This window comes from Elephantulus edwardii, unplaced genomic scaffold (assembly GCF_000299155.1).
Source record: "Elephantulus edwardii isolate Elephantulus edwardi_28Jun2011 unplaced genomic scaffold, EleEdw1.0 scaffold00353, whole genome shotgun sequence".
Classification (NCBI taxonomy): domain Eukaryota; kingdom Metazoa; phylum Chordata; class Mammalia; order Macroscelidea; family Macroscelididae; genus Elephantulus; species Elephantulus edwardii.
In genome coordinates, this window is record NW_006400103.1 from 1,904,216 (window position 1) to 1,917,522 (window position 13,307).

Consider the following 13,307-nt stretch of genomic DNA (forward strand, 5'->3'; position numbering starts at 1 on the left):
ATATATAGATATATAGATATATAGATATATAGATATATAGATATATAGATATAGATATATATCTCCTCAAGTAAATGTGGTAAAAGCTGACCACAAATGAATTTTTAGATTCTGAATTAAGTATTCGCTAGAACAAATGCTGGGTGGGTTTGATAAAATTAATCTTATTTAATGTTAAGAGGCACTGATTAAGAGAAATCTCTCAAATTATTTCAATCTATTAAACTGAAGCATCAAAGAAAACACAGAAAAAAATGGAATGTATATTTGGATAAATGGCAATCTATATGTAAATTCTACAGAACTGATAGGATTAAAAGATCTTGGAACTAAATTTTCTGATGAAATTAAATTTAAAAATAATTCCTGGGACTCCACTTTCCCCAAAATAGAAATTAAACTAATTAGGTAACTTGTTTTTTTGAAATACTCTGAAAAATTCCAATTCACCAAAAGTATATAAAACAGTTAAATAAATTAAAAAAAAGGTGTGCATAGATGAAAAGGGAAATCATTTTGATATTGCTTTCGCTGAAAGGTACTGTAGATATATATATTACAGCAATGTAATAGAAATGGCACAGTCTCTGAGACACTTTTCACATTTATTTACAATTTAAGACTGACTTTCATCTCAAAATCACATATCCATACACCTATTTTTTTGTCGGTTTCACTTAAAATCAAATGCATGGTTTGTCAAACAAAGACTGTAAACAAATATTTGCCATGTCTGTTCTATGTAACAACAGAAATGGCTTTTAACAGAAATTCATCAACTCCCCCACTGTTTTATTATAAATACAGGTATCAAAACCATTCTGAACATATTTTTGATACTAATATTAGTCAGCACCCACACTGCATTCAAAAATTAACAATAATATTCATTGTACCTGATACATTAAAGAATTTAAACTGCAGCTCTCTCACTAAGCAAGGTGGATAAAGCATGCCCTTGATGGCATCCTCCTGGAGATTGGTTTTCAGAAACATACATCATTCCACAGCAACCTGACACTTTTCCAGCAAGCTTCCGTCTTGTAAACCCAAGTTCTATTTTGAGTACTCCAGGTTTATGCTTAAATGACAAGTGTCTTGGTAAGAAGAATGTGCTGCATTTTTCTTCCTGTGACCTGAAAACATAATGCGTGTACATATACTAAGTGTATTCTTACAACTGTCCAGGTCATGTTTACCAGCTGGAATTCTTTGACTTAATGTGTGGGTATTTTGCATTGTGATACTTAATCAAGACATTAACATGAGTAGAAGGTTGTTAAGACAAGTTTGAGATTCACTAAAATTAATTGTTGTACGTCTGTCCTTCTGGTGGTTGTGGAAGCTTCATATTTTCTTTGGACATCATTAGACGTCTTAATTCTTGAAGTACAACTTTAATGCTATATGAATTTTGCCATTTTGCTAACACTGGTATGCTTCGTGCATCCACCTGAAGGGAGAAAAAAAGAATAAAATTAACTACTAAGGATAAAGTACGAATTTTAAAAAATAAATATTAGTAAGAGTGTGTTTTGTTGGGTTTTTTTCTTTTGGGATAAAGTATCAATTTTTAACAATAAATTTCAATAAGAGTATGTTCTGTTGTTCCTGTTTTCTATTTTTTTATTGGTTTGCTTACAAAGTTCATATACACTGTATTTTACCATATTCTTCATTCACATTGTTGTTTAATACAATCATTCTCATGCAATATGTTTTATAAAATTAATAACCATTGGACCTTACCCATCATTACCCTGTCTTTTCACCCAGATCCTTCCTTTTTCTTTTCTACCTTCCCTCCACCTACCAAACAGTGCAACCCTGTGGTTTAAAAGAAAAAAAAATTCTTGGTCTGGAAAAGTTATAAAATGTTAACTTTTGTTTATTGAAAGATCTTATAAAAAGTAAAAAATAATCTTACCAATTGGGAGATTATACAAGGCAAATATCCAAAAAGAACCTAATAACAATGTATCTAACAAGTGAACAACTTACCCAAAAAAGATAAAACAAAAAAATTAAAAATTGAATAAAGGACTTGAATAGACCACATTTCACCAAAAAGGCATTATAATGGCCATCACACACATGAAAAGATACTCAAAATATCACTTCTCTAGCCATTGGGATGGTTAATACTGTGTGCCAACATGGCCATGATCCTCAGTATAATGTGACTGTCCTATGAATTATAGTCTAGCTGATATGATATTCATGAAGTTGGATTAGATCAGCCTAACCTGAACTCCTCAGGGTTGTGGCTTGTACTGAATAAGTATCTGGCCTCTGGAAAGTTAGAACTTCTCTGTCCAATTCTGCATTTGGGTCATCATCTCCAGACCTGAATCTATAGTATGATCTCCTGGCCTTAGACTCATCAGACTCTGAGACTTACTGTCTCTGATGCTTCTTGTACTGATGACTTTGATTTGGTAGCCTCCTCAAATGCTTCTGTCCTAGGGTCTGATCCATAGACCTAAGACTCAAGAGTCTTGACAAGCATGTGAACACATGAGTTATTTCCTTGAAATAAAAGTATCCATACCTCACTCTGTGTGTGTGTGTGTGTGTGGGGTGGGGTGGGGTGGGGGGTTGCTGAAGCATCACTGGTTTTGCTTCTCTAGCATACAGCCTAAGATAGCCATCAGAAATACAAATCAAAACCACATGAGATATCATTTCAAGTCATTCAAATGGTCAAGATTTTTTCAAAAAAGGAAAACAACAAATGTGGGCAATTACACGGGGAAACTGGAACCTTCTATATAATACCAGTAGGAACGCAAAATAGCACAGATGTTATGGAAAACAAAGTAGTAATTCCTCAGAATAATAAACAATGCTTCTGAGTGGTTATCTAAGGTACAAATATTGGTTTCTTCCCATAAAGAGCAAAGAAGAGTAAAGAATATTTAAAAAACACAAAGGAATATTGGACCATATGAATAAACTTCACTCTCCACGACATAATGAAATGTGCAAAGAGCTGGAGTCAGAAAATCAAGGAACTGAAGAACAAATTTAAACCTGGAGTTGCAATACTTAAGGATGCTGTAGGCAGAATATTAAATGATCCAAGAAGCATTAAAAGATGGAAAGAGTATACAGAGTCACTGTACCAAAAGGAATTGACTGACACAGAAGAATTTCTGTGGTGATGAAGGAAAGTAGCTCAAGCTGCTCTGAAAGAAAAGGCAAAAAACAAGGCCCCAGGAATTGACGGCATACCAACTGACATATTTCAACAAACAGACTCTGCCATTAATGCCCTCACCAAGTTGTGCCAAGAAATCTGGATGTCAACTACCTGGCCAATTGATTTGAAGATACATGTATCTGTTCCAATTCCAAAGAAAGGTGACCTGAAAAGAATGGGGAAATTTGTGAACAATATCATTATTATCACATGCAAGCAAGATTCTGGGGAAGATTATCCAAAATGATTGCACCAACACATCAACAGAAAATTGCCAGATAGGCAGGTTGGGTTTAGAAAAGGCCATGGTGCTAGGGATATTATGTTAGATGGATCTTGGCTGAAAGCAGAGAATACCAGAGGAATGCCTGTGGTTCAAAGGCATTTAACTGTGTGGATCAACAAACTGCAGCTAACTTTGAGGAGAATGTGAATCCCAGAACACTTGATTGTGCTAATGCGAAACCTATACTTGCACCAGGAGGCAGTCGTCAGAACAGAGCAAGGAAACACTGCATGGTTCAAAATTGGGAAGGCTATACACCAGGGATGTGCCCTATCCTCTCAGTCTACATGCAGAACAGACCACATGGGAGGCTGGGCTCTGTGAGGAGCAATATGGCATTAGGATTGGAGGAAGACTCATCATCAATGTGTTCTACAGATGATACAATCCTGCCTGCTGAAACTGAGGAGGACGTGAAGTGGTGCTTGCTGAAGAAGGTCAAGGACTACAACCTTCAATATGGATTGAAGCTCAACATCAAGAAAACAAAGACTCTCACCACTGAACCAATTGGAAGCATAACAATAAATGGTGAAGAGAATAGATCATCTTTAGTTGGCTTGGTTCCACAGCCAGGTACCAGCAGCCAGGAAATCAAAAGATGAATTGCACTGGGAAAGTCTGCAATCAGGGACCTCTCCACAGTCCTGAAAAGCAACAATGGCAGTCTGGAGACCAAGATGTGCCTGATCCAGGCCATAATTTTCACAATAGCTTGCTATTCATCAGAGAGCTGGACATGACTTCGGATGACAGAAAGAGAACAGACGCCTTTAAACTGTGGTGCTGGAGAAGGGTACTGAATACAACATGGACTGATAGGAGAACAAACAGGTTCATCCTGGAGAGAGTGAGACCAGGCTGCTCCTTGGAGGCAAAAATTCGAAGCTTTGTGTGGAACCAGTCCTTGGATAGGGATACAGTGGAGGGATAGCTTAAGAGAGGAAGACCCTTGATGAGATGGACTGACTCAGTGACCAGCGTAATGGGGGTAAGTGCGTCAGAGACAATAAGGTTGTACCAAGATAGAGCAGGTTTCAGGACTGTTGTTTCTGCAACTCAACGGCCAACAACAACTCCATGACTGGAGACCACAAGAACTAGATGCTGTTATCAATGCTGAGTAATATAAAAAGGGTGACAACAAAAGGTGCTTGATAAAGTGGAAGAAAAATGTAGGGCAAAACTCAAGATCATACAAAGGACCAGGCTTACTAGTCTGGTAAAAACAGTGGAATCCTCGGGACTGTAGTCTTGCTTAACCTTCAAGCATGAAACCGGTATCATCTCTCTGAACTTAACTTTCAGCCAAACAGACCCGCCATTAGAGTGATCAGTAACACCAGGGATGAATACATTCATTAAACCAGTCAGTACTGCAAGAACCAAAAAGGGAGCATGGCCCAGAGACAAGGCTCAAAAAATGGGAAGGAAGTATAAGTGAAATGGAAACATGGAAGACGTAGGAGGAATCTTCTTGTACACTGTCGAGTTGGGAAGCACAGCTGAACCTCCAGGGAGTGAGTTTTCAGAAGCTATAAACTGCACATGAGGAGACTGTCCATGTTTGTTCTGGAGAAGCAGCTGGTGGATTTGAACTGTATGCCTTTGGGGTGACAGAGCAATTCCTTACAACTGAGTCACCAGAGTTCCCTCTTGTGTACTAAGGGGATTGTAATCAATGTCATGAAATATGTGTGGACTATAAAATAAAACTGAAAACAGAACTATTCTATGACCCAGCCTACTACATACATAATAGTAGGTACATAAACAAAGGACTAGAAAGTAGAGGTTCAAAAGAGATTTGATGACCAATTTTTACTGCAGCACTAATGACAATAGTCAAAAGGTAAAAACAACCAAAATGCTCATTAAAAGAGAGAAACAAAAGCAAGTGATGGGACATACATACTACTCTGGCAGAAGAAATGAAGTCTTGATATATGCTGCAATATGTGAGGTTGAAGACAATATGCGAAGTGAAATAAGTCAATCACAAAAAAGGTCAAATAGTATATGACCTCATTTATTCAGTACTGAGTTTCAGTTTATGGTACTGAAAAATTATATTAAAAGTAGGATTGGTCAACATCCATCAAAAAGAAAAAGAACAAAAATCTATCTCCACAGCCTTGAAAAGAAAGGAAAGTATGAGAGCAGGAATCAATGAGATAGAAAACATAAAAACAACTGAAACTATCAACAAAAGGAGAAACTGGTTTTTCCCAGTCAGTAAGTTTTCTTTTCACCCCACTGGAAAAAGTTTCTGATGAGCACAGGATTTAATCTTTAGAAAGTTTCATTCATCAATTTTATCCTCTCCAGAATGTGCATTTGTCAGTCTCTTTATATCATAGACTACACCTTCTAAGGTTGATCCCAGTTTGTTTCTTATGAACTTTATGGTTTGGGACTTTATTCTCAAGTCTCTGATCTACCTTGAGTTGATTTTTGTGTATGGTGTGAGATGTGGATCCTGTTTCTGCAGGCAGTAGTCTAGTTGTGCCAGCATCACTGGTTGAGGAGGTTGTCATTTCCCCCTTTGATAGGTTTTATTTCCTTGTTGAACATCAGTTGACTGTAAACAGATAGGACCATTTCTGGGTTTGTTTATTCTGTTCCATTAGTCTATGTGCCTGTCATTGTACCAGTACAAGGCTGTTTTGGTTACTACTGCTAAGTAGTAGTGAGGTCAGAGAGTACTATGTCTCCCACTGACAAAAGTTTACAAAATACTACTGGGCCTCCACAAGAAAAAGACTGATAACTCAATGACAAAATGGGCAAAACATATGCAAAGACTTTTCACAGAGGAAGACATTTGGATGGCCAAGAAACACATGAAGAAATGCTCAAAATTACTGGCAGTAAGACAGATGCTAATGAAAACCACAATAAGACACCATCTCACCCAGTCACAGTGACAAAATTTAACAGGACAGCAACCAAGAAATGTTGGTGAGGATGTGGAGAGGTGAAAAGTTTCATACACTGGTGGTGGGATTGTAAAATGGTACCACCACTCTGGAAAGCAGTTTGGTGTTTCCTTAAAAAACTGAACACAGATTTAGATTATGAGATTGGAAAGAGCCAGGAATATATTTTTGCTCCTTGTATATTCAGTACCTAGATCAACCTAGACAACACTGGACAACTGTTCAATGAACGTGAAGTGTTGATGAACTGTCAGATATCAGCTAAGTTTATAGTCTTCAGGACACCTGATCCAGCATTCTTTCCACTCTTCCTAATTATATTAAGAGAAAATAGTTTTCGCCTAATGTCTGAAAAATATCTATTTTAAAACTTGATACAGATTTAGAACTACTTCTTTCTTAACAAGGTGTCTATAGTCAGATTAAATACTTTTCTCGTTAGAGTGATTTTTTGTTTCATTTACTTTTGATGAGAATTTCCTTGGGATGAAACACAAGAAAAGAGTTTCCTTGGGCAAGAGGAATGAATATTAATATACAAATATACAAAGAAATACTATAGTTTGTGAATTAAAATATACTTATTGTATATAGTTTTTAAATACACTTTTTTGTATATAGTTTGTGAATTAAAAATTACAAACTGAGAATCAGTGTTTGAGTCACTTAAAATATTATAGCTCTAAGTTATAAATGCAAATATCATATTAGATGTTATTACATTCCAGTTTTTACCCCACTTGCTTATTTGATCTGTCCTATCCAAATAATGTCCTGTGCTGCCACTGAATCATTGTTACAAGTTCACATTATTTGAATCTCTTATCTTGAGAGAGTACATAAACACTGATGCTAATTTAGTGTATTTCAACTTCTTGCTGCCTCTCCTGTTTAACAACTAAAGTACATTAAGGCAAAATGATTGGTTCCAATGAACTTGGAAAGATTCTAACCATAAATATAAATCCTCTTAAAAACAAAACGAAACAAAAAACAAACCCAAAACTGTAAGTCTGTTACAATTAGACTGTCCTTATATTGTTAGACTTACTAACATCAAGTACTCATTAAAGGAGATGCAGAAGACTTCCAAATGTAAAGGGTATATGGATGGAGATTAAATGAAAGATTTATTTATGTAACTCTCTAAATAAATGCTGCTGTGAACTGAAATACTAACTTAAAGTCTTTTGTTTACTAACTAACATCGGCTTAATGTAAAGACTCTAAAAATTCACTGTATAATCAATTTATGTATATAATAAATTCACTATTCCATAATTAAAAAACAACAACAACAACAACAAAACCCAAACCTGAACATAGGAACTCTGTATGACATAGCTATTCCACTACTAAAATACACCCCAAGAAAACTAGAACTGAGCCACAAATGGAGATTTGTACACCAATGTTCACAGCAGCATTATTCACCATCACAAACATGTAAACAACCCAAATGTCCAACCACAAAAGAGTGGATTGAGAAATTGTGGTACATTCACACAATGGAATACTATGCAGCACTCCAGAGCAAAAATTTTAAAAAATACTAAGACCATTATTGTAAATCTAGAAGGATAACTAGTAAAACATATATGGGGATCCAAGAAGAGAAGAGGTGAGAGCAGAGGGGTGAGGATGAGAAGGGGTGAAATTACAGGGTTGCACAATTTGGTGGATGGAGGGAAAGGGTAAAGTAACTGGAAATGATCCAGTGAGGACCTAAAAAGACAGGGTAAAAAGAGGCAAGGTCCCACAGTGATTAATTCCATAAAACATAATACACAGGAATGACTGTATGAAACATAATGTGAATGAAAAATATTGTGAAACACATGTATAAGAACTTTGTAAACAAACCAATATTAAAAAAAAAAAAATTTAAAAACGAACAACACTAAACACCAAAAAGAACAACTGGTTCTTCAAAAATATCAATATATCACTGGCAAAGTTAAAAAAAAAAGACACAAATAACTTGAATAAGAAATTATATAGGTGACATTACAACAGAACCACATGAAATTAAATCACTAATATTGGAGTACTATGAAAATCTACATCTAATAAATTTGAAAGCCAAGAGGAAATAGAAAAATTCTTGAAATGCACATCCTACTTAAATGGACACAGACAGATGTAGAACACCTGAATAGACCTATCACAAAAGAAGAAACTGAGCAGAACATGTCACAAAAAGACTCCCTAAAATAAAAAGTCCCAGCCCAGATGGCTTCATGACTGAATTCTACTACACATTCAGAGATTTATCACCAATTTTACTTAAATTATTTAAAAATACCGAAAAAGAGGGAACACTAACGGAATTATTCTATAAAGCAAACATAACGCTAATACCAAAACTAGGCAAAGACAGTACCAAAAAGGAAAACTAAAGACCAATAATTAACTCTCAAAAATTTAGATGCAAAAATCCTTAACAAAATTGTGGCCAACAGAATTCAAGAGCACATAAAAAAAGACTAAAGGCATTCCCCCTATAAAGAGGAACAGGCAAGGATTTCCATGTGCACCACTCCTCTTCAATATTGTATTGGAAGTACTCGCTAGGATAAAAATGAGGAGAGGCATCCAGATTGGCAACTGTCACTATATAAAGACAATAAAAGACAATGTAACAGTGTATTGTGAGCTCTGGTGGCCTAGTGGCAAGAAACTGCACTGCAATCCCAGAAGTGTGCTATACAAATCTACCAGATGCTCTGCTGGAAAAGGAGGGATGATATCCTCCTGTACCAGTCAAATCTGATTTGACAGTACACACACACAAAATAATAATTTTTTTTTAAAAAAAAGACAATATAACAGTGTACAAAGAAAACTGCAAATACTCAACAAAAAAAAAACCCTCTTAGACCCTCTAAACCACTTTTTTAGTACAGTGGCAGGATACAAGATCAATATACAAAAATCAGTGGGATTCCTCTACAGTAAAGAAGACACAGAAAAGGAAACAATACCATTTATCATAGCATGATGTTAGCCTAAAAGTTGGCATTTTTAGCCATTAGTTAGCCCCTCTAGTCTCCAGCTACCTTAATTGCAGACACACAGCCTTACAAATCAGCCTGATCTTGCTAATCGTCAACAGCTGAAATAGCAATATAAAGAACAATCTCCACGCTAGAGGGTGTGTGAAAACACTAACACATAAGAAACAGTGTGACTGTATAAAGCATAATGTACCCAGCCTGGCCCACTGTTCACCAGTTTCTACAAAAAACCCAGCCTGTATACTTACAGTCACATGAGTCATTCCCCTAACAGGTCTGAGCACCTGTAGGACCTTCTAGCAAATCTTCAAATGCATAAAACATAGATGAAAAATAGGGAACTGAGACACAGATGGAGCTGTTAATAAAAAATACGGACTTATACAACTGGTTAAGCATTTGGGAGTATGCTGACTCAAAAGCTTCTCATAAGTCTTCTATTAATCTTAGGACAAATTATAAAAACACATAGCCAACCAACCACAAGTTGAGCTACTTGGGAGTAAACCTAACTGGAGACACAAAAGGCCTTTCTAAAGAAAACTATGAACACTACTGTAAGAAACAGTAAGAGAGAGAATTAAATGGAAAAATGTTCCTGTTCATGGATAGGAAGGCTCAATATAGTCAAAATAACAATTCTGCCCAAAGTAATCTATGTGTTTAATGCGATCTCAATACAGATACCAAACTCATTTTTAAAAAGAGAGAAAAAAGGCAATTTCCAAGTTTGTATGGATCGGAAAGAGACCCCAAATAAACAAAGCACTTCTGAAAAACAAAAGTGAAGTGGGAGATATCCTCAAGAGGCTGACAAATACTCAAGACGCTGGCAAATACTGCCAGAAATGCACAACTAAGAGAGGATAACATCGACGAATAATAGAACCTTCTAAAGATTAAATCCTTGGGTGCATCAAAAACTTTAACCAATAGGATGAAAAAAACCGCTATTGATAGGGGAAAAAACACTTGGCAATGCCATCTCAGACAAGGGTCTCATAACAAAAGTTTACAGAATTCTACAGGCCTTCCACACGACAAGACTCATAACCCAATTACAAAAGTGCAAAGACAAAGACTTTTCACAGAGAAAGACACTCAGATGGCCGCATACATATAAAGAAATGCTTAAAATCACTGGTAATAAGATAGATGCAAATCAAAACCACAATGAGATACCATCTCACCCCAACAGGTCAGCAACCAATAAACGTTGGAGAGGATATGGAGAGGTGGGAACTCTCATACACTGTTGGGATATAAAAAGCATTGGGGGATAACCACTTTGGAAGGCATTTTGTCATTTTCTCAAAGAGCTGAACACAGAAATCCTGTATTATCCAGCTATTCCTCTGCTCAGAATATACTACAAGGAAAATATAACTGAGACACAAATAGAGATTTGTACACTAATGTTCATAGCAGCATTATTCACAGTAGAAAGAAAATGTAAACAGACAAAATGTCCACCAACAAATGAATGGATTAAGAAATTGTACTGCATTCCCATGACAGATTATTATGCAGCACTCAGAAGCAATATTTTCAAAAATACTATGTAATACATGAGAGGCTAGAGGGCATTAGGTTGAGTGAACTAAATATCATAAATACTGCATAAGACCATTCCAATAAAAACAGAATGATTACTAGTAAGTGTACAAAAGTCAAAAGGGGAAAGAGGATGCAGAAGGGAGACTGAGGGTCGAAAGGAGGGAAAAAAATCATGAGGTCAAGGAGGTTGTTGGGCAGGAGTTAAGGCATTAGGAGAGAGCCAGTGTGGACCAGAAAAGGTGGAGTAATAATGGGCAGAGTAAGGAGATGTAGTGCCAACTCAAACACAGGCACTCTGACTAGCTTCTCCAGGGGAGAAAAATGGGCAATATTCTCCTATGTGATTTACAGCCTCTGAAAACCTGCTAGAAGGCCAGCTATGAGTTGATTTCAACTCAAGGGCAGTGATTTTTACTTTTATGGACCTTTGCAACTACCTAGAAGATTTAATTGTAAAGAGAATAACACTGTGAGAGATTGATATTCTAATAGTGCTAATATTGCCTAAGTGAACAATAAACCCATGAATTAGCATGCAACCTCATTAGCCATGAGAAAAATATAAAGCAGAATCAAAAGATAACTCCTAAGAGGTTTATCAACAAAAAAAATAGATAATAACAAGAATTGGCAAAGATGAAGAGAAATATAAATTGTTAACCAACCCTGGTGGCATAGTGGTTAAAGGCATAGCTAACTGAAAGGTCGATGTTTGAACCCACTAGATACTCTCAGGAGAAATGATGTGGCAGTTTGCTTCCCTCAAGATTTATAGCTCTGGAAACGTTAAAGAAGAGTATTGCTCTGTTCTAACAATGCCACTGTGAGCTGGAATTGACAGCAATGGGCTTGGTTTGAGTTTTTATATAATTCTTTTGAGAATAATTCACAATCTACAAACGCTGAACATAAAGTTACCATAAAATCCACTTCTGTCGATTCCAAATCATAGCAACTCTCCACTGCGTTTCTCAGGTTGTAAATCTTTACAAAAAAGACAGCTCATCTTTCTCCTGTAGAATAGGGAGTAGATTCAAACGGCTAACCTTTGGATAGCAATGGTCAAAAGTGAACTCAACATCACTACCACTTGATAAATGGATAAACAAAATGTGCTACACCTATAAAATGGAATATCATTCAGCAATAAAAATAAAACATAATCAGAGATAAACTTTGAAAACATTCTAGTAAGACAATATTGTTGTGTACCACTGAGTTGGAATCAGCCTATAACTGACTCTCCAGCAGGGGTATTATTTTTGTTGTGTGGTGCGCCTTTTTTTTTTTTAAACTTGCATTTTTTTTTATCATTATTATTTTAATTTTATGGGTTTACCTATGTTTGAATACACTGGCCTGCCACCAAATCCCTCCCACCTCCCCAACCCCTCCCATCAAACCATGCGACCCTATGATTACCCCCCTGCCCACCCTGTCCCTCTACTGTCCCTTGCCCCCTTGGATCCTCATAGATGTTTTATGTTATCTGTTTCTACACAATAGTTTTATACTGTATTTGTCCTTACGGGACTGAGTTAGTTCACTTAGCATAATATTACTCTTTCGTCCCTCCCAAGATAGGCAGTGATTTACAAAATCATTGCTCCTGCGTGCACAACACAAAGAATGTAATTAATGTTACTGAATTATACAAGTACAAACGATTGAACTGGTACATGGTTTTCTGTGCATAATCTCAATAAAATACATAAAATTAGGTGCTATCAAGTTAATTTCAATTCACTGCAATCCCATGTTTGTCAGAGTGGAACTGGGTTCCATAGGATTTTCAATGGCTGGTTTTTCAGAAGCAGACCCCTAGGATTTTTGTGTGGACTTGAATCTCTAACCTTTCAGTTACCAGTTGAGCACCTTACCCACTTAAACCAACAAGAAACTCCACCAAAGGAAAAAAAAAACCAAACAAACAAAAAAAACTCTCTTAACGCTGTTCAGTTGGAATTAATTCATAGTTGACCTTCCAGCAGGTTTGTGAACTTGTAAACCACACAACAGATTACTAATCTTTCCCTGAAACCCAGGAGCCTCAAGTGGATTCAAACCTCCAGAGAGACACTACCTTTGAGTTAGCAGCATGACACCCTGAATATTATACTACCAGAGTTCTCTAACATGGCACTAAACCAACACACATTTTATTAACTATATCCTTATTAAGGTCAGGATGTGTTTTAATTATTTCCTCTAATATTTTAAACATAAAAGTAGTAATCCCTGTAACATTTTAAATCAAATCTATAACTGATCTACAATTTATAAAATAAACGGAGAGAATACCAAGC

At 36.3% G+C, this 13,307-nt stretch overlaps 1 protein-coding gene across 3 annotated transcripts in view; it reads right to left on the reverse strand.

Annotated features, from left to right (window-relative positions):
- Nucleotides 1-586: 586 nt before the first annotated feature.
- Nucleotides 587-13,307, reverse strand: part of LOC102854271 (ubiquitin-conjugating enzyme E2 variant 2-like) — a 61,538-nt gene continuing 48,817 nt past the window's right edge. For 2 of the 3 annotated variants that reach the window (XM_006901959.1, XM_006901960.1), the window contains exon 4: nucleotides 587-1,453. In XM_006901959.1, the coding sequence (XP_006902021.1) occupies nucleotides 1,307-1,453 (147 nt within the window). In that variant the 3' untranslated portion in view covers nucleotides 587-1,306. The remainder of the gene's footprint in view (nucleotides 1,454-13,307) is intronic. The other variant, XM_006901961.1, reaches the window with a different exon arrangement.